This window comes from Parasteatoda tepidariorum, chromosome 11 (genome assembly GCF_982258835.1).
Source record: "Parasteatoda tepidariorum strain Cologne lab strain chromosome 11, Ptep-v5.0, whole genome shotgun sequence".
NCBI lineage: Eukaryota > Metazoa > Arthropoda > Arachnida > Araneae > Theridiidae > Parasteatoda > Parasteatoda tepidariorum.
This window is the reverse complement of record NC_141765.1, coordinates 32,401,693-32,427,635: the sequence shown is the minus strand read 5'-3', so window position 1 is coordinate 32,427,635 and position 25,943 is coordinate 32,401,693. Positions and strand designations below refer to the sequence as shown.

General features: G+C 28.9%; 1 protein-coding gene across 2 annotated transcripts in view; it reads right to left on the bottom strand.

The window, feature by feature from the left end:
- Nucleotides 1-727: 727 nt before the first annotated feature.
- Nucleotides 728-25,943, bottom strand: part of LOC107436980 (N-acetylneuraminate (7)9-O-acetyltransferase) — a 63,698-nt gene continuing 38,482 nt past the window's right edge. The window contains exons 10-18 of one of the 2 annotated variants that reach the window (XM_016048829.5): nt 25,557-25,646; nt 25,273-25,392; nt 14,296-14,452; nt 10,943-11,022; nt 6,477-6,581; nt 6,256-6,396; nt 5,999-6,076; nt 2,651-2,743; nt 728-1,294 (exon numbers count right to left, since the gene is read on the bottom strand). In XM_016048829.5, coding sequence (XP_015904315.1) covers nt 1,043-1,294; nt 2,651-2,743; nt 5,999-6,076; nt 6,256-6,396; nt 6,477-6,581; nt 10,943-11,022; nt 14,296-14,452; nt 25,273-25,392; nt 25,557-25,646 — 1,116 coding nt within the window. In that variant the 3' untranslated portion in view covers nt 728-1,042. The remainder of the gene's footprint in view (nt 1,295-2,650; nt 2,744-5,998; nt 6,077-6,255; nt 6,397-6,476; nt 6,582-10,942; nt 11,023-14,295; nt 14,453-25,272; nt 25,393-25,556; nt 25,647-25,943) is intronic. The other variant, XM_043042142.3, reaches the window with a different exon arrangement.

The following is a 25,943-nucleotide window of genomic DNA, read 5'->3' as shown; positions in this document are numbered from 1 at the left end:
ATTTACATCCTAGATGCAGGCAAATAAATGAGCTATCAATATGTGTCTTGGTAAAATCATAATGCATGAATTTTAGGAAGTCTACAATTTTTTCAAAAACTTTTTAACCTTACCAAAAATTCTTATAAAATCATGTTTTTTTTCTTTAGGTTTACAATTACTAGATCTTTCATTCAGAATGTTTCATATCTATTTTTATTTAATATCAAGCATTAAAGAATGAAATGTTTTAAAAACTAGTCTCCAAAAGAAAAGCTTAATTAGTAATTATTAGTAAAATGTCAAACAATAATCTTATTACTTATAAAGTAATTGAAGTTATTGTTTTTTCTTTTTAAATATTCTTTAATGCTACAATTCTCTAAAATTGTTACTTGACATTCAGAAATTAGTTTTAATTTGTTTTCATGTGGTGCAGTTTAACACTTCTGTTATAACACAGAACATGACGGAAAGACTCACAAAGTAATAATTTACAAAGCAATTTTTTTTAATAATTAACTAATGAAAAATTATAAAATAATTTTTATTTTTAGCCCATATTTACTGTTTCGCAACATTTTAAACACAGCATGGGAATTATATACTTTTATTTTCCAAAAAAAGTGGAACATCTCTATTTGAATTGCCCTGCATAACTTCCAAAAAATTATAGTTAAAATAACATCTGATAACTAACAAAATAATTTTACAATAAAATATTAATATTTGATAAATAGTTATATAATACTTTCCTAATTAAATTGAAAGAGAAATAATTTTAGAATATACAAGTAAGTTTTTGATTATGGAATACAAAGAAATAAATACTAAGCAGAATCTAAGGTATAATGTCAACTAGTAGTAAAAAATATTTTTTTTTCTTCTAATTAGTCGATTGGGAAAATAATATATTTTACAAGATAAAACAAACCATATTTGATCATACACTTATATGATAAGTACTACTAAGCTTATTCATACAATAAATTTACAATGAGGAACATTGAGTTCTTATAAATGTATGAAAGTCCGATGGTAGAAGAATGGAATATTAAGCTCACTAAAACATTCCATCATGTATTCCTATAGGTACAAGAAGTAAACAAAAAAAAGTTACATTTCTAGTTAAATATTTCCAGTCATTAGGCACAGCATATTTCACTAAAATGTCAGTTAAACAATGGATTTCATGAGCTACACAAACAAAAATAAAAGATGTTACTAAAGCATTCAATACAGGGTACCCAGGAACTAACACTAAAATTCCATGTGTGTCAGCAGAGAGCCATATGTGATATTGGGCAATGAATAACTAAAATGGAAAAATTTAAAAATCTTACTTTCAAATCAAAACAGAGAAAATAAACTAAAGTGTAGATGAATTATACAATTATTTTACACAGGCTAGATCTCTTATTTACGCAGAGCTGTGGAGTCAGATGAAATATTTAACTCAAACTCCACTTTCTTGAGAGCTTGAAAAGGACGTGAAGGGGAGTTAAAATTGATAAAAACATGCATATGTAATATTTGATAAGCTCCGAGAAATTTTCATAAGATAAAAAAACGTGTACTAACTAGTAACATTTATGTTTCTTGTTTTTGTCCCTTATGCCAATATGGTTAAATAACTACTGCACTTAAACTCACATTTAATTCACTAACTATTAGCATTCAGGTAGGTTTAGTTAAGTCAATAAATTTTGCCTATTAGTCACAAAAACTATAGTAAAATTAACTAAGTAAATTTGTGCTATGTATGTTTAATTTAAGTACAAGCAGTAAAGAAATAATACTTCTCATTAATAAAAGTAATGTAAGGAATAGGTTAATATTGAAGATAACAAAAATAACATGCTGTAATAATAAAGTTAACACAACGAACTAATTTACAATTCAAATGATCAAAAACTTAAGCCCATGTAGAAAAATGAAGATTGCTTGAGAAAAACTGTTGAAACTATAGAAGAGTGTTGCCAATTTTGAACTTCGAACTTTAGTGCAACAAAAGAGAATAAAAATAAATTTTAAAAAACTTAACATGTCAATACTCTCAAGGCAGAAGTTTCAAGTTCCTTAACTCGACATCCAATTGAAAACACTCCAGAGATGCTTAAGAATAGCAGAATTTTAAAGATCTACATGACAGTCGGTCCGTAAAAAAAAAAATCTGATCATATTTTTTTAATCCTCTTTTGCACAAATTACGGTTTTGAAAACGAAACAGTGAAATCCTGTAATCTGACAGGGTGTTCAATTCTCTTCCCTGCCAATTCCCTGTTTTGTGGTAAAATACATTTTTCGCTGACAATTTCCAGACTTTTTTTTCAAATCTCATTCTCCTGACAATCACCGATTTCCCGGTGTATGCAAACCCTGAAGAATTGTTGTAAAAGTAAAGTTTTCAACCTTCAAATTTGCTTCCCAAAATTTATGAAAATTTCACAAGGGCACAAAAGGCTCATTGTTCGAATGCTTGGATCATAATATTTCAAAATTTATTCATATTAAAAATGGAAATTTTATAGATCTACAACATATAAAGGGAAAGTTTTAGCAAAAGGAAGAATTAACATGATACTCCATTATAACTGTCACCCAGTAAAATATTAATATGAAATTTCCCTCATAAAACAATGTGTAATTAAAATAAATTGTCAATACATACTTCAAGGGAAATATTTCCAAACCAGGCAAAAAACGTACTGTATTTTGTACGCAAGTAGCCGCCAACATTTCTTAAAGTGAGATAAGATAGTATCTGAAAATATAAAGAAGAAATTATTTTATTATCAGTATTGGTAAAAAAATCAGTAGCCAATGAGAAAAAATGGATTACATAAAAAATTTTGTTACACAAGTAGATACTAAAAGCAATTGTTCTGCTTTTACAATACTTAATTATAAACAGGAAAAGTCTAGTTAAAATATTATTTATAAATACAGTAAAAGTTCGACAATCCAGAATGTGCAGGAATTAAGCTAATTCTGAATATATGAAAATTCTGGATACTTAAGCACTGAAAATCTGAATTTATAAAGTATTGCCCCATTTTCAGGTAAAATTGTTGTTTCCAAATAAATAAAAAAATACTTGTAAAAATATAACAAAGATAAAAGAGGATAAAATAAAATAGTTGTCCATAAAAATTAAAAATAAATAAATTGAAAAACGCAACAGAGGAACATAAAAAAACTTAATTAGCACCTCTTTTTATTATTTAATTCCGTAATACTCAGTGCTTTACATCTTTGTTTCTTAAAGGTTAATAACAAAAGAAAAAAAAACTTAAACTGAAAGAAACACAAAAGGAAACTAAAGAAAAAAGGTATATCAGAATTGCTGCTTATACAAAATAAAGATATATAAATAAGTCTTAATTAAGAGGAATAAAAAAACAAAAGAGAAACAGAATAAATAGATCATTCCTTAAACAAAATATTAAAGCTGAAAAATATCATTTTCCCATATTATTGTATTTTAAGGAAAAAGTGTATCAGAAGTGCTCTTTAAAACGCAGCACCATAGTAAAAATGTCAATAGAAACAAAAATTTAAAAATAGGAAAGGATAAAATTTTTTTCTCAATTCTTAAAAAGCTTCAAAGCAGAAAATTTCATTTTTTCCTCATTACCATGATGATAAAAAAGCTTATTATTATTACAGAATAAATATGTTGATAAAACAAGCTCATAAAAAAAAACAATAGTTAATTCTCGAAACAAAACTTAACTCTGGAAATCTGTTTTTCAGTTACAACATTTTCATGAAAAAGTGGAAAAGTTTCATGAATTCTAAGTTCTTTGGCTTCCGATTCTGAATCACTTTTTTTTTCTTCAAATTTTCATTCAATTCCTATCCTTCATTTCACTTATCTTTACACTCTTTAAATCTGCCTCTTGAATTTCGTACATTTAAAATAATTTGCTTTGATATTTTAAAATTATTCATACCACCATTTGCTTGATTGTTATCATAAACAATTTGCCTTGAAATGAGTGATAATTCCATCAAAAAATCCTATAATAATTGATTGAAAAATCCCCTCATAACTTAATTGCAGCTATGGGTGAGCATCATAATAATCTTTATCAACAATAAAGCATAATTGCAAGTTTTTATGCAATTTGAGAACATGTTGAGCCAAAAATTATTAATTCTCTGTTGTTTAGTACACTTCAGTTTTGATACATTTTGGGTCTCAGCACACTCATCTTTTAGCTGGCTTTTCACCCATTCTGCAGTAATTGAAGATCTCCAGTTTTTCTGACAAAAGATTAGTAGCAATTTTATCAGTCTTAGATTAAATATATTTTCTAACAAAGTTACTACAGGGTTGAAAAAAGAAACTGATTTTATCAAAACAAAGGTCACAGAAGATTGCACTTGTAACTTTTTAATATACTCAATGAGAAATTTTTCATGTATGTTTAAAAAATTGTCCTTCAGATGCTTTGGAACAAAGCATCTGAAGGACAATCTGAGCACAAAGCAGAGACACCAATATAATTTTTTTTAGATGAAAGAAAACTTTTAGTATTTTCAACGTACACATTCAAAACATTCTCTTCTTTTAATGCCTTTTTACCCACAAAACTTTTCAAAAGTTTCGATGTCAGATTTGTTAAACTATACAAAAGAAATAGGATGAGGGGCAAATGAGTCTGGTATTTATGTAAGAAATTTTCAAATTCATTTGCAATAGAGTGAAAAATTAATTAATAACTCTTTAAATAGTTTTGCAGCTCTGGCTTGTAAGAGCATATTTCTTTTTCTCTGCCAACTGAACAATAACTTTTATATGTGGAAAGATTCTCAAGTATTTTTCAGTTACTTGGGAATTTTCCAATCACCTGATAGCACAAAATTTCTAACTCCAATTTAATTTTTGGAAAGTCTTTAGAGTTTGTGTATAATAAGGAAACATTGTTAACTTGGCTTTCTTCACTTCAGTTTGGAGAATGATTGTTCGAAGTCGCCGATCAGGTGCATATTTAGTGCGAAATGTTCATGTTGTTATATACAACTTAAAATTCCAGTAGCACGTAAAAATGCAAAGATGTTAGGATGGTGATTTTTATCTAACAAGTCTTTTGCATATAAAATCGTGCTTCCAGAAAAGGTAAGGCGTTGTTGGTTAAAACATGGGCATGCGATTAAAATATGATGAATTGAAAGAGAAACGTCACAATTATCGCATCGAGGAGGCGGTTCTCTGGACAGCAAGTGAAGATGAGTCAGCTGAGTATTTTATTTTATTTTATAACCGTCGTTGAACAGCCGACCCAATTTCATGGGTTTACGACTACTAATGTTCAACTCCGTAGCCTTGTAATTTTGAACCAATCCAGAAGACAAGGAAACTCCTGGATCAGTACCCCCAGAGGTATTGATTTGTTATGGGAACATGGAGGACTTTGAGACTCGACAGATTTAACGTGCATCAGTCACCATTTACTACACGGGGAGTCTTCGGCCGGCGAGGATCGAACCCACGATCTCTTGGACATGGGCAAAGCACCCTACCGACCAGGCTATCCCGGCCTTAGTCAGCCGAGTATGTCCTATACGTAGGCAGGTGAGCTTGACATCTGCTCTGCGCAATTGCAACACCGGCCAAGGCTCTAGCGTGGATTTAATTGTGTGCAGTTTGTTTTCAATTTGTAAATCCCAGTGTTGCTGCCACAAAGACATAGTAAACTGTCGTACATAATTCTTCATGTCAGAAATGGGGATTTTTGAATAAAATTAAAGAGTTCATTCAATGATAATTGATCAGTATTTGAATATGACCAATTGATACATTAATAGATTTTCAAACACATCAACTGGTCATATGCAAAAAAAAAAGAAAACATAAATAAATAATTATCTGTAAGTTTCGATCATTTGAGCTTTTTGATTAGTCGAATTTCGGATAGTCGGGCTTTTACTGAACTACATTACACAATGCTTGTAAAATTACATAATTAACAAATAATCAGAACTATATTTAATAATACTAAATAATACTTACAGGTACAAATGATATGTAAGGGTGAATTTCATTACATTCCATTTTGTTTCGGCAAAGAAAAGCAAACATGGCATAAATCTAAGTTATAGATATGTATTAAAATTAATAACTTGGAAAACAAAATACAATGCTCAATTTTACTAAATAGTTTTCAAAATTATTTTTATTAAAACACTTAAAATAATTCTGAAGAAGTAAATATATTTCTTTTGCAAAGTTTTTTTATATTAAAAGCAAGAGAAGAATGATTCTCATACTGAAATGCCAAGGAGTGCTGCAGAAGCAGCTGACAAAGAAATGCCTCTCGAAAACAGGTTTCCACGGTTTTTGTCATCAATTATATGGTTTTGTTTCAAAGAATGTAGACCAAATGCAAATAACATTCCAGCAGCAACGCTCTAGAAAAGAAAAGCTAATTAGAGAAATGGAAAAAAAAGAGGAAATAAAATACTGATTTATGAAACAATTATCAACTAACATAACGATCAATTTTCCATCTAAACCACCATTCCTTAATGGAGTCATCAGTTGTTACAAACAAAGCTTTCCAAGGGCGTGTAACAAATATTTTTTCAAAGAAAACCTAAAATAGAAACAGAAATATAAGTTTCTTCAAACTATCCAATTGATTCTTTCTGAAAAAGAAGGCCAACTATTAGTGCAATTTTTGACCAGGACTGAAAGTTTATACATTCTAAGACCACAAAACCTAGAAAAACTAAGCAAAAACAGGAAAAAAAATTCATTCAAATATGTTTTTAGGAAAAAGTAAAATATCTATTACTATCATGATTTCTTACCTGAGAAAAAATAAATAGTGATGAATAGTTATAATTAAGAATAGTAAGAGCTTATTTTACTCCTCCAGAAAACCTTCAAGAATTGAAATAGATATATAACCAGTTTTTTTTTAAAAAACTTAATACAGTAGAGAACCAATTAATCGGGATGCTCGGGACCATTGCTATCCCGGATGTCTGAATTTCCCGGTTTTCTGGATCGGCCAAAAGTGCCGTTAATCAGAATGGAAACAATATTTTAAAAAGGCACTAACATAAGTATTAAAACCTGGAAGAGACAGGATATTATAAGATAAACGGAATTAAAAAAAAAAAAAACTTAGTGATAAAATTTATGAATAAAAAGAATTAATTTATTAATTACGAAATTTATCCTAAAAGAAAAAAAAAAAAAAAAAACAGCGGAGTGGAATCAGAAAAACAGAATCAAAATTAAAAAAAAAAAAAAAAAAACCTACTATCTTTATAAAATAATCGCCTGCGTTTATTAACAAATAATTATATGCTTAAATTAATAAACAATCTTCTCCTTTTATTTTATTTTTTTATTAAAAGGCTATTTTTAACGAAAGCAGATGTGATTGCACATCAAGAAAAACTTGTTAATGATATCGCATTTCTAAGAAATCAGAATTTATTCAACAAAAAAATATTGTTTTGCTAATTGATGTCAAATATATGAATATAACTGGTGATTAAATAATGCATTATCCGAAATAATAAAACAATTCACCATAATAAATAACAAAACTGAGTAACTGAAGTGGATGATTTAAAATAAATCTCACATTTCACCTTTAAAATCAATACTCTTAGCCAGATGTTTCAAGTTCCTTAACTCAAACATTCATTGCTATGCTTGTGCAATGCATTTTCCCCACCCCCTCGTAAATCAAAGAGAAAACGAAATCAGCTTGCCACTCCTTAAAGTTTGATTGATGGCAGCTTATCAGAAAAAGAAAATAAACACAGGAGAAAATAAAACATTTGTCCCTTCCCTGCCCCCTCTGGATCTAAGGATCTTCAAGGTCAGGGGAAGAATTGAAGTTCCTCTGGGCAAAATGAGGAGAAGAATTCCCCCCTTTCTCTTTACTCAACTTTAAGGATGAGTCAAATTTCTGCTTTTTTAATTTTTATAATCGTTATAGTACTTTAAAATAGCGGGAAAACCAATCAAAATTCTTCCCGGCTTTCTGGTTTCCCGGTTATCTGGATACCAGATAAATGGTTCTCTACTGCATCAGTTATTTTTGGCTCAATCAGTCTTTTCCATCTCACTTTCAGACCTGCTTTTGGCACAAATAACCTTAAACATGCACAAAGAGTAAAATAGATAAAAAATTTTATTGCTAAAAGCAAGCAATATTAAGAGTTAGTACACTAATATTTTTTTAAAAGTTATCACCTTGTCATGTACCGCAGAAATATAAGAAATTTAGATAAATAATTCTATTTTTTAAAAAATTTCGGGGTTCAGAGAGAGAGACACTAAAGAAATACTTTAATTTCTTGATACAATTTGTTTTAAAGTTTCTAAAAAAGTTTTGCTAAAATGTTGTCAAATCTTGCTAGCTTGAATCTCAGTTTCACAAATGTTTAAAAAATTAGAAGAAAAAAAATTCTCTTAAAATTTCCTAAGTACTTAATGGTGAAAAATACTTTGTTTTAACGAAACTTTTTTACTTTTCTTTTGATAACTTGACTTTTTGACAACAAATACAATTTAAAAAAAATCAAGAACACAAATTTTTAAAAAATAGAAAAGCTTTCCAAAAATACGCTAGGAAAACCCTGTATAGTCTTTAAAATTATGAGATGTAATGACTACAAACAACACAATGAGAACGAAACTGTTATTAACCTGTTTAAAATTCCGGTTTATTGTTTCCTCATTTCTTTCTTTTCAGTCAGTTGCAATGCATATGCAGTGACAACCCATTCTTTCTATTGTCACAAGATGTTCCTAAGATGCTAGAGGGGTTGCTGTGGTTTTGAATTGTTTGAAAAATGTTAGTTAAAAGATATTGATCCTGCTGAGTGGGTGGCTTTGAAAAAGAATGCATAATTTCTAATCTGAATTGCTTCAACAAGATGTGAATGAAATAACAAACAAAAGCATGCTTGCACTGTCTCATATTTAAGCTATCCAGTGCTGCTCTTGAAAAAGTTATAAATCATTCTAAAAGAACATTGGTAGGAAATGAGATTTTCTGAGTCATGTGTTTAAAATGGCTGACAAATGAAAATTGAATACATTTACTGTAATTTGAAATATGTAATTTAAAGCGTTATCCATTTAGGAACAGTAATCGAAAAAATATCTAATTCTTTTTCTCAAGTAACCAACTATAGACTAATTTTTTTTTAAAAATAATATTTTCTTCTGCATAATGTTTGCTATAAAAAAAGATTTTTTTCAGAAAAAGGTATACTTAAAACTTATCTCTATTCTACTATTAACAACATGTGATTTTTGATAACTTGAATTTTTTTTTCTCTACCTTCAATGTCAAGATATCTAAGTTTGGTTGGAATTAAAAGTAATGGAACCTTTTTATAAAATTTAGAATAATGCAAATTTGATTACAAATACATGGATTATTATGTTAAATTATCTTAAATTATGAATTATTTCATGAGCAGAATTATTATGTTTGATTTTTCAAATTATTCAATTTAAATTTTAAATAAATATTTTTTTTCATATTTTCTTTATTACTTATCTGGTTTATTCATTTATTATTTTATTAATATAGGAGAAAGTCAAAAAATAATTTTAAAAAGGATAGCCTCAGATTTAAAGAAGGCACATAAAGAAAAAAATAGATTTAAAAAAGATAGAGTAAGATACATTTAGTAATGGAAGTTTTAGTGTAATTTTTATAAAAGATTTAACAGTTCATAAATATTATTCTATTTCATAACCGGCAGTGAACAGCCAACCCAACTTTGAGCCCATGACTATCAACGCTCAACTCCACATCCCTGATTTTTTTAAACTTAACACAGAAAATAATGGAACTCTTGGATCAAGCATTGGGACAAATTAGTGTTTGTGAGGTCTTTTTTGATGGAGGTAAGATGCATTTGCTTTACATGTAAAGGAAAACCACAAAAACCTCCCAGGTCAGCCCATTGGCAAGGGAATTTTAACCCATTAAACATATACCACTGAGAATATTTTACATCAGCACTGTGGTCGGTGCAAGCTAGAAGCAGAATTTGTATCAACCAGCCACTGCGGGATTCGAACCTGGGTAACCTTATTGAGAGGCAAATGCTTTATCCTCTGAGCCACCGCTGCTCTAATAAATATGTTACATATTGGCTTATCTTTGAGATATCTTATTTCAGCTACTTACCAACTTACTCCTTGGTGCTACAACCCAAAACGGATCTTGACCTTCATACTCCATACTTTTCGAGTCTAAGCTTTCTTTTTACAGTTTTTCAATATCAAGATTTTAGATCTTCCTCAACATCCTTAAGCCACCATTTTCTGGGTCTTGGAACACTTTTCCTTGTTATTTTTCCCAAAAAAGACCTTTTTTAAACCTTGGTTCTCATTCATTCTTATTAAATGACCAAATCACCAAAGACTTTAAAAAATATTGCTGATTATATACTTGCCTTTATATAATTTCTTAATTTCCAGATTCTTTCTGATTCTCCAAAAATGGCTATTCTTTAGAGGTCGAAATATTTTTTGCATAATGTTTTTTTCCTAAGTTAAAAGTAATTTTCTTCACATTGTGTAATTTTTCAAGGATTTGGGATACTTAAAAATCCTATATTTCGAAAAGAAGCTGAATCTCTATAAATGCAAATATGTTTATTTATGTGAGAACAGTGGCATTTTTGAATTTAATATAGAAAATTAACAATTAGTTACACTAAATAGTTAGCCTGTTTAGAATGTGTCTTTCAAACCATATACCATGTAAAAAGAATTTTTGTTCTAACTCATTTCATAACTGTGTTTTATACACTTATTCATCACATTTTTACATTACATTAATCATTTATTTACATTATTACATTACATTTTTAGAAAATTGTAAATTTTTTTCATTAAATTTTATTAGATTTAATTACATTTTATTTTCAAGTTAGAGTGTTAAGCACAAAAAAATATAATACTCACTTCAGACATATACAGGACTGTGACGATACCAAACAGAGCAACAAACTTTAAAACCATGTAGAAGTAAAGAAGAGGATTTGCTAAATTTATTAAACATAGCCCTTAAATATATGAGCATATGAAATAGTATATAACTTAAAATTTTACAATGAATATGTGCATTAAAAAATCATTAATACAACATGAAACAATTGTTATTTTTAACTCATAAAAAACTTAAATACCAACATTAAACAATATTAAGTTTAACAACAATAACAAAGACTTCTCAAAGCAAAATTATACAATCAAACCCTTGAGCAAGTGAGCAACTCACAAACCTCAAGAACACAAATTTTTTGATACTGTGAAAGAAACTCTTAAAGCGGAATATATTTCTCCGTGGTCATTATTTTAATAAGATATTTTTTATCACGAAAATTTTTTTAATTTCTTAATAATTGATTTGAAGTGCATTCTTGAACTTCAATTTTTAAAGAATCTTAAATCATTTCTTGAAATCATAATTAGAAAGAGAAAGAGTTGCTCTATTTAAAAAGAAGTTGATTGAATAATAAATTCTCAAAATAGAAATGCATGTTGCACATAAATAATAATATCCATGAATAAGATTGGAAAGAACTTGCCAGTTCAATGATTCCAAAATAAAATGCTCTTATCTGGAAGAAGTGTCCGTGAACAATGATATTTCAGTACGTTGTGATTTTGTAAAATTTTATTTTATAATTAGCATTGAACAGCCAACCCAATTCTCAGTTCATAACAATCAATGTTCATTTTCAGAGTCTTGGAAATTCTGAATCTAATCCAGAAGGCAAGGGAACACAAACCAGAAGACAAGGGAACTCCTGGATCAAGCTTTGAGACAAACTAGCCTTTGTGTAGGACTAACCTGCATTTGTATTACATAAGGAAAACCTTCCACGGTTAGCAAAACTGTAAGGGGATTTTAACAAATGACTTATTTATCACTGAGGATATTTTAAGTCAGCACCATGGGCAGTGCAAGCTAGAAGCGGAATTAGTAATGACCAGCTAAAGTTGGAATTTAAACCAGGGTAACTTCATTGGGAGGTGAGCGATCTATCCCCAAAGTCATCGCGGCTTGTATGTAGTGATTGAGAAGAAAAAAAAACTACAAATAAATAGGATATAGCATTGGGAGATATGCAGCATCAGATAAACAGAATTTCAGCCAAATGTTAAATTAAAAAGGAAGAAGCAAAGATATTGACTTTGTTTGAAGTAACTGCTTTTTAAAGTAAATACATAATATACAAGTTTTAAAATGCTAGCACATTTATTATTTTGACTAATCTGCTCAATTTTTGACATCATAAATTTGTGATTCTAGGAAATTTTAAGTGTTTTATATGTAGCTAGTGTTTAGTGTTTTATAATAATTCGTGATATGAAGGATTGACTTTGCACAAAAGCTTATTATTACTAAATTACTTTTCTAAACTATTTAGTGGAAAATTATGTCATTAGCATAATCAATTTAACGTTCAAAACATTGATATTATTAAAATGTGAGCCTTAAATATAAGATAGTTATGGTTAGATTTAAAAAAGGTTTTAATTAAGTTATTTTATGGAAAATATATATTACGAATATAAATCTTGCATGAGAAATTGGGCATTGAACAATTATTTTAGTCTGCTTCATGAAATTAGATTAATATATTTAAAAGTAAAAACATAAATCTATAGGATTCAATGGTGCCTTAGTCTTCAGGGTAACCCCTAAATTACAGTGAAAAAGGGAGAACCGACTTTATGTTAGTAAAAAATATCTGACATATACCCACTGCAATTGAAAAGTCAATGCAGTAAAATAATTAAGACTAATCTCAATGATAATCAGTTGAATCTTTCTCTAATATATTTAGGATAATACATTTATTTCTTAAACAAATGCAACTAGTTTTAATTCATAATAATTAGCATATTTAATACATTGAATAAGTAAGTTTTATAAGATAGCTCCAAACTGAATTATTTCTTCCCAACACATTACTTTGCAATTTGGGGGTATAGTAGGGAGGACAAGTTCTATACTTTGTGAGAAAATTACTCTTAGTGACAGTAAATTTTATATTTTAATGAATGATTTTTATTTCAGTTAATTTGATTTAAACTTATTTACCATAGCATCACATACAAATATACAATTAATTTTAAATTATATCATCATATTTTCTTTACATGTAAAATGTACTTTTTAGAAACAATACTTTAAATTATGGTCAGAAGAAAAAGTTATGACTAACAAAATCAAAAATAATTTATTCAAGAGAATTCCAAAAGCTATAACACAGTAAAAACTTTTCAAACAAAAAGCTATAAATGAAAAGATACTAGAGCATCCTTTGTGTCGCATTCAATAATGTTTTAAGTTTACCGTTTTCAGCCTCACAGTATTTGTCAATGCATCTTTATTGAGGAGCACATCATAACATCTTTATTTGAGGGTAGATGCATCATATTCAGAGAGAATAATAAAAAATATTAACTTGTAAAAATTTTGTGAGCTTGATAATTTTGAAATTATCGTGAAAGGGGGGTTATTAAGTTTTTTTAATTATAGCAATTTTCATAATTGTTTTTTTAGGGGTCAACTCATACACCTGATATTTCAGATATTACTATCCCGTAATTAAAAAAAAGAGTAGGTTTACATACCGGAATATGTAATAAACAAAATTCTGAAAGCATTAGTTAATAGCTTTTTACCTATCTACAAAATATTCTGCTAAAAGGTTAGCAGTTCTGTATTATGCTAGTAATCATTTGACTATTATCAACAATATCACTTTTTTACCAGCTCCCTAGTCCATTTTTTGATATTCAAGAACTATAATCTTTTTTTAAGCAGATATCATTCCTTGATAGTAGTTATTTTTTTACCTAAAAAGTTGGTCTACTTTGAAAAACCCCTTTTCTTTCATCAGTTCTTCAGTCTATTTTTTGTTCATATTCAAGTCCTAAATTTCCCCCGTCCCAGCACTGAAGCAGATATTCTTTATATGAAAAGTTTACAAAATGATATATGTCCTGGAATATTGATTTTTGTGAAAAACTTTTAACTTGGAAAAACTTTGTACACATAGATTATTTTACCTTCTAGAAATAAAAATTCAATTTTATTAAGTACGAACTCAGGCATCAACATATAAACTATAATCAACACATTTTCTGTGTTAAAAGTAGTGGTTCAACTTAAACAATGAATGAACTTTTACATTGGAAAATATGGTAGTTAAAATTTTTAATTGACAGATGTAACACAAATTTAGCAAGTATTAAACAAAATTTATACGAATTATTTGTCACATGACAGAAATTCAAACCTTCGGCAGCAGGAGCAGTGACTTGAGGTACAGACTTGACAGTAATAAACATTACAACAAACCAAAAAGACACTAAAGGCACAAAGTAGTAGAATTGATAAGGACGGTTCATGCATAGGCAAAGCACAACTACAAGGAAGTTAAGGCGGAATAAGACCTAGAATAAAAGTTAAAAACATTGATGAGAGAAAAGTTAAAACTTTTATACTTAACTAAATTAAATGAAAAATAAAAGATAAAGGTTAATATTGTTAATATAAAAGCAAGAATTTTTGAATGAATGTAAAACTCCTAATCTAGAAAATCTACAATTAAATCAAAAGGAGAAGTATCAATCAATTCATATAAACGGAAAAATAATTTAGAACTTAAAATAAATATAAAGAAATTCAACTAAATTAATAACATTTTTCTAACCTATTACAATTTTTCATCACATTTTTTTTGGATATATATAGAAATAGTTGATGATGCAGTGCAGTACAGAATCTTTTTATCTGTAAGCAGAGATAACTTCAAAACATTTAACTAACTTTATCTGTTGATTAATTTTGTTACTTAATATGAGCAATGCACAAAATAAAAAATGAAACACTTATCTTTTGAACCAATGAATGAATTTCTGAGTAATAGCATAAAATCTTATGGTTTGAGGCAATGATCTCAAACTAATTATCATATATCGTGACTATTCAAATTCCCAAAATTTAACAAAAATTAGAGAGTTGACTTATACACCAGTAATAGCCAAACATTCATTCAGGCATAAGAACATAACAATTTCAAAAAAAGGTAAAAAAATTTGGAATTAGAAATTAATGATTTTTACATTATACACCCCTTGCAGGAAATAAAAATTAATCAGACGTGAGTGCTGGACGAAGAAATTACCTAATTGTTTCCACTTAATATGCAGCTTTTTTTTTTATAAGTACTAAATATTTTTTCTTCTTTTGTACATAGAAGAGAAATAAAAGACTGTAATTTTTATGCTGAAAAGTAGCAATTATAAAATTAAAAAGTTTTATTTAAAAGAAAAAAAATATTAATCAATTTTTTTCTCATTAAAGCATAAAAGAATATATACATTTAAAATAATTACATATTTGTTCTTTTTCTCACTTTGCGAGTCGCCATCGCATAAAAAAATAAATAAATAAAAACATGAAATCTATGGCAATAACTAAAAAAAGATTGTTGAAATCGGACCCGTTTAAAAGAGATTAAAACTGTTTATTTCGAGATTCTTGTTTATCAAAAATGTTTTTAAAATATCGAGATTTTAAAAAAATATTCGAAAATCAGTAACGATAACTGCCAAGAAAAAAATAAACCGATCAAAACACGGCATAGATTTAGTGCAAATTGAGAGCATCAAAAAGTGATTGGTAATTATTGTCTAGATTAAGCAGAACAGTGTTCCCTCGCCACTTCGCGCTTCATGTTTTGCGGCTTCAGTGCTTCGCAGGTTTTTCCAAAATATTCATTGAAAAATGAAAAAATACAACCATGTCGGCAGCCACATTGCAGAAAGGAGCGTTGTTTCATGTTGATGCGCGAGAGAGAAGGATCCCTGCATGTCAAACAAAGAGATGAGTTGACTCAGAGTACATTAACTACGAGCTCTCATAAAAGCCAGGCTTCAAGGCTCACAAAGATCGTGTGACTATCATCACGGCCGGCAATGCTGCAGGTTTTATGCTAAAGCCAGGCTTTATTTATAAAGCTAAAATATCCACGAGCATTAAAAAACAAAAATATGGCTCTGTTGCTCGTGTTCTGGCTGCGTAACTCCATGGCCTGGATAACGAAAGCTCTCACCCTTGAATGGTACCTCCATTGCTTCATTACCCAGGTGAAGCTGTATCTGGCTGAAAAGGGCCTCCCCTTTGAGGTCCTTCTCCTGATGGACTGTGCAGGAGGCCATGCAATGGACCTGCAATATGATGGTATACAGATAGAGTTTCTGCCGCCGAACATTACACTTCTAATTCAGCGGATGGATCAAGGTGTCATCCGTGCCTTTAAAGCACTCTACACTCGGTTTTGTAATTAACCTTATTAATTAGCACTGACATGTTTAAGTAAATACGTATACTGTTGTAATGTTTGTCTTAAATGTGTAAAGTATAAATACTGCTTACATATTTAAAACATTCATGTACCCGCATACGCAAAAATTCCTATTGGCAAATTCTACTTTGCAGTTTCTCAGTTATCGCGGAAGGTTTTGGTCCCCATTAATCGCAAAAAACGAGGGATCACTGTAGTTCATTAATTCCATGCAAAGATATAGTGAAATTTTTTCCTTCAGTTCTCGAAGTTCATCCGAAGGTGCGCTTTTCTCGAACAAATCTGCATAAAAAAGTAATTATTGCACGTGAAAGAGAAGGGGAAAAAAGAGGGTGCTCGTAAGGGCAGAATAAATGTCTCGATAACAAGATATTGCCTAAGTAACAGAATTAAAATTTTAGATTGGCGGAACTTCGAGAAAATTTTGTTGGAATATAAATTATTAATTTGCGGAAATCTGTGAATCAACGGTCTTGCGATTTGCGGATTTGTGGAAGAATCATATGACTGATTAATTTAATGTGAAATTTTAACTGTTTTAAATTAAATTTTATTACGATTTTTTAAATTTGTGAAATTTTACTTAAACATACTGGTAATGTTTAACCTAATGTACGGTATTAAGCTGAGGCAATTTCCATTAATTTTCTGATAAATGTATTAATTTTACCCACTTTTTAAGACAATAGCATCTTTGGAAGTTACAGCTAGATTTCCCCATAAAATTTAAACGGTTTAATACGGCTTTATAGTGTACAGTGAAGCTCAAATCACGCACGAGTAATAACTTTTCATTTTGATACACTCAAGAAGTGTATATTCCACCATAAATCCACATGGTTTTCAAATTGCTATTTTGGAAATTCTTGCTACAGATTACCACGTTTTTTAAAATCACAATGTTTTAATATCAATTTTTTATGCACTCTATTCAGAAGAAACAATTTCTATTTAGGATTGACGGCAAACCAACATGGTTTTACCAATCGCATTTTTGTCAGTTTTGACATGAATATCCATAGTTTCAAAAATCTTCATTTTATATAGGGCTATATTGTTTTGTACTAGAAATTTAAATTTCACAGTTGAAGAATTACTTTTTTAAGCACTGGATTATTAACGGTTCACCCGTACACTTGCGTAATATTTTTGATCACATTTCCTTTAGTTATTAGTGACTCTTTGGGCATGGTTTTTAAAATGTTTTTTTTCAGCTTGGGAAATTTCAAATCCAGCATTTGAAGAATTACTTTTTGAGGCACTCCATTTGCAACAATTTTATAGTACATATAGAATTGTTGCAGCATTTTTATCATCCACATAAAAAATGTGAATTTGATATGAAATCATCATGACTAGAGTATATTTATAAAGATGGTTATTTGAAACCGCTATTCAAAATTCGAGAATCCTAATAGCATTATAAAAAAATAGGCATATAAATTTTAAAAACAATGTTAAAACCTATTCTGTCCATTAATCAATAACTATTGAAAGTGCTACAAACTTAACTTTTGTTTTGAACAGATATGGATTTTTCATTACATGGGGGTAGCCACAATCATGGACGGATCTTGAATTTGTGGGGCCCTGGGCTAAAACTACTTAGGGGCCCTAATAGCCATTTTGTCAGAAAACTGTTTTCTATAGTGATGTAGATAAGTATATAGAAAAAAATAGGACAATAAAATAATTTTATTTATTTATTTTCATTTGTGTATCCAAACAGCAACTGTACTACATTATTAAAAAAGAAATTGACATGTTATATTATATTAATTATAAAATAACCTTTCTGCATTTTTGTGCAGCAAATTCCTTTATTTGCTCATCACATTGTAAGTCCTTCGTTAAATCACAATTTATGGAAAGGACTGATAAGTGATTTAGTCGATGGTTTGACATTGCTGTCCTATACTTGTTTTCTATATATGACATCCTGGAGAAAGAGCGCTCCGCTTCACAGCTAGTGATTGGCAAAGTTAAAAAAATCTTTAGGATAGTATAGCAATTTGGGAAAACATCAACAAGTTTCTTTTCATAAATTAGCATAAAAATTTCACTGCAAGAGGTGTAAGACTCTGGCTTAGACTGAAGTAAATAAGATTTTAACTGAATGCACTCATTCACTAAATGCTCATCTACGTCATCTGGATAATAATCAACAATATTACGTACACTTTCCAGATCTATGTTTTCCATATTTTTGTCTTGCAAATCCATTAAAAATTTGAATTTCTTGCTATACATCTCATAGACTTGACTCCTTTTATTTAAATCCATAATCAGCTTATCCAATGCAACGATTAGCGTGTCTCTTTTTAATTTTTCTGCGCCGTATACTGAGAATTTATCTGTAGACTTATCTGAAAATTTTGGAGTAAGGCGTCTCTTATTTATGTCATTGTAGTCTATTCCCACACTAGTACTTAATTTTTTTGCTTTTTCTTCGTATTCCTTTAGCTTCTGATCTGATTGGTGCCTTATGTTGTTCACGAAGTCTTTTAATGACACAATTAACTTGCTGCCTTCACAAATATCTAAACCAGGGCTCTGTATTTTTTTATTAACTAAATTAAATCTCCCCAAAATTTCTTCCCAAAAAATAACCAAAATTGCAGTATCGAGTTTCGTCATTTTATTGAATAAATTTCGTGCCTCTTTCCGGAAATCAACTTTCTCATCTTCATTTTCGCTGAAACTTTCGAAAACATTCATAATGTCATCATAATTATTTTTCAAAGCTTTGACAGCATCATAGTGACAAGACCATCTGGTTTGGCTTAAACTTTTTAACGTAAATTTGAGTTTTGTTTCACGATTTAACAGTTCCCACCTATGGGTCGAATTAGAAAAGAAAACATATATTTTTTGCACTACACCAAAAAAGTTCACAATTTCGGTTGCAACCTTAACAGATTCTTCACCAACAAGGTTAAGGGAATGCGCAGCACATGGCACATAATCCGCAGATTTATTTTTTTGTTTTAGTAGTGCTTGTACCCCATTGTAGTGACCCGCCATATTAGCAGCGTTGTCATAAGATTGTCCCCTACAATTATCCAGTTGTAGTCCATTTGTTTCTAAAAAGTCTTGTAGAATATTAAATAAATGTAAGCCAGTATGACTACTAATTTTAATGAAGGATACACATCTTTCATACACTTTTCCCCGAAAACAGTATCGTAATACAATAGCAAGTTGATCATTGTGAGATAGATCTGGAGTAGAATCCATCACAATTGAATAATACTTTGTGTCGTCGTCATTTATTTGAGTTATAATTTGTTTAATTATCTGTCGGCCCATAATCTCAATTATTTCCTCATATACTGTTTTTGATAAGTACGATATAATCGGTTTTGGTCGCAGCTCTCGTTGTTCAATGTGTTCACGAATGAATGGATCGAACTCTGCCAATAGCTCCAGAACACCCATAAAATTACCATTATGTGGAGAACCAAATACTTCCTCGGAACCTCTAAATGCTAAGCCCCTTATACTTAAAAATTTGACCACTGCAATAACCCTTTTTAGGACATTGTGATAATATTCTGTATCTTTTTTTAATTGCTTCTGAAGCTGCTTGTCTAAAACAGATCTATTTTCTTTTCGTGTCAACCACACTAACATTGATTTCTTATGTTCATTAGAATTTTCATGATTTTCTAAACAAGTTCCTATGTGTTTCCAATCAGAAAATCCGGTTGTGTATTGAGAAGGGATTTTAGAGAAAAGTTTGCAAGTCAAACAAAAAACAGTACCAACCCTGGTTGAATAACATAACCAAGATCTTTCCAGTGATTGACCATTTTTCATTTTCTTAATGAAATACCTATTTGAAAATGTTCTGTTTTGTTCTTTGTATTTCTTTATTGAAGCTGAATATATATTTCTCGGATCTTTATTTTGAAAGTCAGTCATTTCATGTGAGAGGATGTCATTAATAAAATCATTATTTAGCAGTTCTGGCCACAAGCCCACGTCAACATATTTCTCAAACTCAAACTTAATATTCTCTAAATTTCTTTCCGCCTCGGTATTACCGTCCTCTTGCTGAACACCAATGTAGTTTTCAGTGGGATCAGAGGGTTGCTGGTAGTCAAGACTTTGTACATTTTCATCACTTGTATTTTTTTCCTGGTTTCCTTTTTTGTTCCCTTCAAATAGATTATCTTCGAATAAGATCCCTTCCTCTTCGCTTTTTAATAAATTTGCAGCTATTTCATTCTCGTTTTTATGTTCTAATTTGAAAAAAGTTTCAATTTTTGCACATTTCTTTCTTTCTTTTTCTCGATCTAGCTGTAATTTCCGTTTCTCAGCTCCACTTTTATATTTTCTACCAGACATATTTTAAAATAAGACTTTGATATTTTTCTGAAAATAAACAATGAACTTGATAATTATCTGGTAATAAACAGGGAACGAGATAATCGATGTACCGTAAGCGTATTGACAAAACATACCGTAGATTGTAAACGCGGCAATTGCAGGTGGAATTGGCGATGGATTACGCGTAAATGTGGTGGGAGAACGAAATTACATTAACCTAAACAGTGTAATTCGATATTCTTTTTCTCCTCCTCGTCTAGCCATAATGAATAAAAATAACTAATTAATTCTTTTTAAAAGAGAATTAAAAAAGAAAATAACCTTTTTATTATCAGGATCACTTTACAAATACACTGTATTCATATTTTATTAAACGCTATAATTTATATTTTATAAAACGATCTAGTTTTTTGATATAACAGATTCAATTTTTTTACAAGAATTGTGTTTGCGAAGAAATAAAAATAATTTACTACTACTGAACCAATCACAAAAAATAACATAACATTTTAATGCTATGTTTTATTGAAACGCTATTTTGAAGAATTAATTCTATTTAACTTTTATTGTAAGAAAACATAACCTGTTTTATTTTAGTGATATTTTCTATTAAATCAATATTCTCTATAAAAGAATAATGTAAGCTTTTTTATAAAGATTCTTTTTTTAGAAATTAACAAAGACATATTATTTACTAGAAAAAAAATTAAGTATTCAAAAATGTTATCATGCTTTAAAGTAATAGTTTTTTGTAAACGAAATAATCAATATTTTTAAAATAAAGTTTGAAAGAGTTTGTTTCATTACTAGAAGCATTCTTTATAAAAAAAATATATATTAAATTACTTTTTTTTGCATAATTTTATTAAATAACTTTTTTTTTGCAATGAGATGAGATCTTAAACTTGAAAAATTGATTCAATTCTTGAAAAATTGATTTTTCTTTTGAAATTTTGATTTCAATGCCCTTACTTCAACCTCCTTCAAGTTATGCTTACTTTATAAATTTAATCTCAACTTTATTTTTCTTTTCACTTTTAAACTGTCAACTTTTTTTCCATTTGTAAATTATGAAAAAAGTTATTAATCTGATTGCGAAAACAGTTAATTTATTAAAATTGAACATTTTCAATTAATTCCTTTTAATAGTCATTTATATTATTAATAATAATAATTATTTGCACAAAATTATAATAAAGGAAAGTTTGATTAGAAATTTAAAAGTTCTTGCTGCAACAATTAGGGAATTTCTATTGACAAATTCAAGTAATTTTTTTTCCGGAGCAAAATGCATTTTTTTTATAAAATTATTTTTACAAAACTGTGTATAATGAACATTTCAACAAAAATAATTAGTACAAAATAGCTGCTAAAAATTCTTTTAAACATTTATAAATATTATACATTTATAAATTTCAGCTTTTCGCATTATTGCTAAATAATCTCTACGTCGAAAAAATATTTAAGGAATTCCATAATAACTGAAAATTAAATAAAATTTAAAAAAAATTGTAAATGGTTATCGAGCAGAACCATTAAGTTTAATTAATGAATATAGAATTAGTAACAAAGTCCCTGCTGATCAATAAATTTTTTTTAATCTTTTAAGTAAACAAACTTTATTGTAATAATCATTTCATTATTAAGGATTAGAGGTTATTATGAAATTATTAATATTAATTTGTGGATGACTAGGTAAAGAAGTTCACTACACGAAATGTATTTAATGAAAGTTATAAAATACAGAAGGGGCTATGGTGGTAATAATATACAATTTTTTTATCTTAGTTTTATTACGACCTTCTAAAAAACGCTAATAAACTCAATTATGTTAACAAATACAAACGATTATGTCGGAGCTATAACAAAAAAATACGCTTTATATTTCATTTAATGCAGTAGAATCTAATTAAGATCAGCTTATTTGAAACTCTGAAATGTCACACCCATATGTAACTTGGTGAATGATAGATACTTGATACCAAAAACAAAACAAAAACATAAGCACACAGCTGTTTGGCGATTTGCGAGACGCTCCTTCAACACCGCTAGAATTTTCGCCAACCCTTTTACAATCTACGGTATGTTTTGTCAATACGCGTACCGTAAACCGGGGCGAGTCTACCCATCCAGAGGCGAGTCTACTCATTTTAGTTTTATTTAATTTTCACTATTTTAAATTGCAAATAAAAAAAAAATTACCGACGGAGAACTTAGTTCAGACTCTAAGGAAGATGGCGCTGTAGTAGTTTGATCCATTTTTATTTATTTGGTGTCTTTTTAACCGACCTGTTCAAACATCTTTTGAGAGATTTGTATTGAAAATCAGCAAACTTTTAGTTGGTGCTCCGTAAGTATATTATTATTATTACTATTTTCCCTTTGGTTAAGTGATAAACTTATCTAAGACTAAGATTACATTAATTTTATAAGAAAAAAACAACAAAAAGAATGTAAGTTTTGCTGTTGTAAACAAAAAGCCAGAATTCGCGGGGCGAGTCTACCCATTCGTATTTAGTTTTAATAAAGCATAATAATATAATTTAGAACTTTGTTTATATTAAAATTAAGTCATTTTAAATGAATTTGAGTATATTATTTTAATTCTGCATTGATAAATTTATCATTAATAAGAAAATTTATAGGTAATGTAAATATAAATGTAAATATAAAATATGTTTATTTTACCTATTTTTTCAATTTTTATATTACAAAATTAACTTTTTTTATTTAATGCAAGTTAATTAAATTATTATTTATTATTATAGATGGTTCGAAATTATATTCGCAAAACAAATGTTACAAAAAAATGCCAATAATCTTTAATTATTATTATTTATTAATTATTTAATTGTAAATTTATATTAATTTTAATTTATTTTTATCAACAATAATCAGAAAAAAATGTTATTTTATAATGTTAATGATTATAAAAACAAAACTGAGATCAAAATGTGATAATCGATCAAATACTCAATTTGTGTTATTTTATGAATAAAAAAAATGGAATATATCATCAAGTTATGAATTTTACTTCATAAATATCCTATATAGTAACTAAAATAACAATTTAATAGTAAAATTTGATTATTTACAATGTTAACATTCATTTTACTAGAATGGGTAGACTCGCCCCATACGAGAGATTTGTCAGCAGTTCTATAAAAATATACAGTAACGGCGTAACTGTTAATATTTTCTAAAATCGATTTCACAGCTTTAAAGAGGGATAAATAGCGATTCCGAAACCCCTATTAAAAGCCTGTTTTCTTTAATATTTACAAAAGTTTGACCACTTGAAAGTTGACAAAATACATTAAAAACAAAAAAAACATGATTTATAATTCTTTTTACTTACCAACTAAGAGCAGGAAATCTTTTCTTATACTGATTATATACTTTCAATTATAAGTAAAATAAGAGAAAGGTCCGGTCTTTATAACTTTTAAATTATCATTTATTAGTAAACTAAACAATTTGTCACTTTGACGACGCGAACAGAAGTGCAGAATACACTGACCAAAAACAAGCGACGGGGAATTCCCTGTTCCGTTCGATAGACGCGCACATGCATGGATTGATTGTTCTCAGGGTTGCCAACCTTATAACAGTTTTTTTTCTTAAATATTCGATTTTTTTTTTAAATTCAAAATATCACCTATTGTTTTCAGTGGGGACTGGGGCCCTTTGTATCCACGGGGCCCTGGGCTGCAGCCCAAAAAGCCCTTAAGTAGATCCGCCCCTGGCCACAATCAAGAAAATATGATCCCAATAGTTAAGTCAGGGAAGTAATGAAAAGATTTCACCCCTTTAAAGTAAAGTTTACTTATTGTGTATTTCATCATGTCTTTAAATCTTATTTAAGTAAATAAAAAATTTTGGCACAAAATTATAAAACTCGTTTATCAAAAATAACTTCATGCAAAGTAACACTTTTTTCACTTATTATTTTAATTAATAAGAGTTGAGAAAATGTTGAACTGTACGGTATGAATTTATTATTATTTATTTTTTCATAATTTCTTTACAATGTGTAACTTTAAAGAAAAAGTCTAAAATTTTCATCAATCCTCAGGAATGAAAATATTAAAAAATTATGACTAATATAAAATTTCACCTATTCCGTCAATTTTGATGAAAATTTATTCTGCCATTTAAAACAATAATTTAAAGTGAGGACAAAAGCAGATCATTACAGAGTATGCTCGACTAACCAAAAACTATAACTCTTATGTTGGATCAAATTTCAACCAATGATGATATGATGTAGAGTTGGAATGGTTGTCTGTCCATGCAACCCATTCAATTATAGTGAGAAAGCGAGAATGAGTCACAAAATTGAGAAAGTGCTAGGACTTTAAAATTCCAAAGAATTTATGAAATACATTGCATATAGAAAAAGTTACAAGATTCTGAATAAAATCCATGCTATATAGTTCAGATAACTTCATAGTGTAGAGTTACCTAAGTAAGCAACTAGCACAACTGAGCTAGAGCTAAATCCAAGATAACTGGGCAGATGCTACTTTTCCTACTGTTTAAAGATATAGCTAAGAATAAAATATATTTTACCTGCCATAATCTATAAAACCCGAAGTCTCCATATTGATAAAAATAAGTAAAGTGGCCATATCCACTGAGGAAGAGGTAAGAAGTCACAAGAACTCGTATATGCATATATATCGGTAAAACCTATAAAAGAAATTAGAAATCAGTTTTTGAGAAAATGAGATTAAATGAGGAAAATAAAACTGAAATGTGTTTAGTTTTAAAATTCAGCTTAATTAAAATGAAAAAATATTTGCTGTAACAAAAATTATGGTAAATTAATATTAGTTTTGTGAAAATATACTTACTCTGCTAGCACCTGTCATATGGTAAATTAAAATAAGAAGTTGCATCCATCCCTTCCATTCATTTGTTTGATCACGATGAAGAACTTGAGTCTACAAAATAAAAGTTTTAACAGTGTCAATCGTATAAAAACTACACTGAAAGAATTTGTTATTTTTTTAACAGCGTCTCGCAATTCCCGGGTGCCTAGCTTTAATGGCACCTAAAATATAATTAACCTCTATCATTTTCGTAAAACTTAACCAGTTTAAACCCTAAAAATCTAAACATTTTTCTGGGAAATAAAAAGATTTTTTCAAAACAGAATCTTTTTAAAATTTGCTTTTCTTGCAAGTTTGGATAACCTGCACTTCAGTTATAGTCAAATAATGTTACATTTAGAATAACAA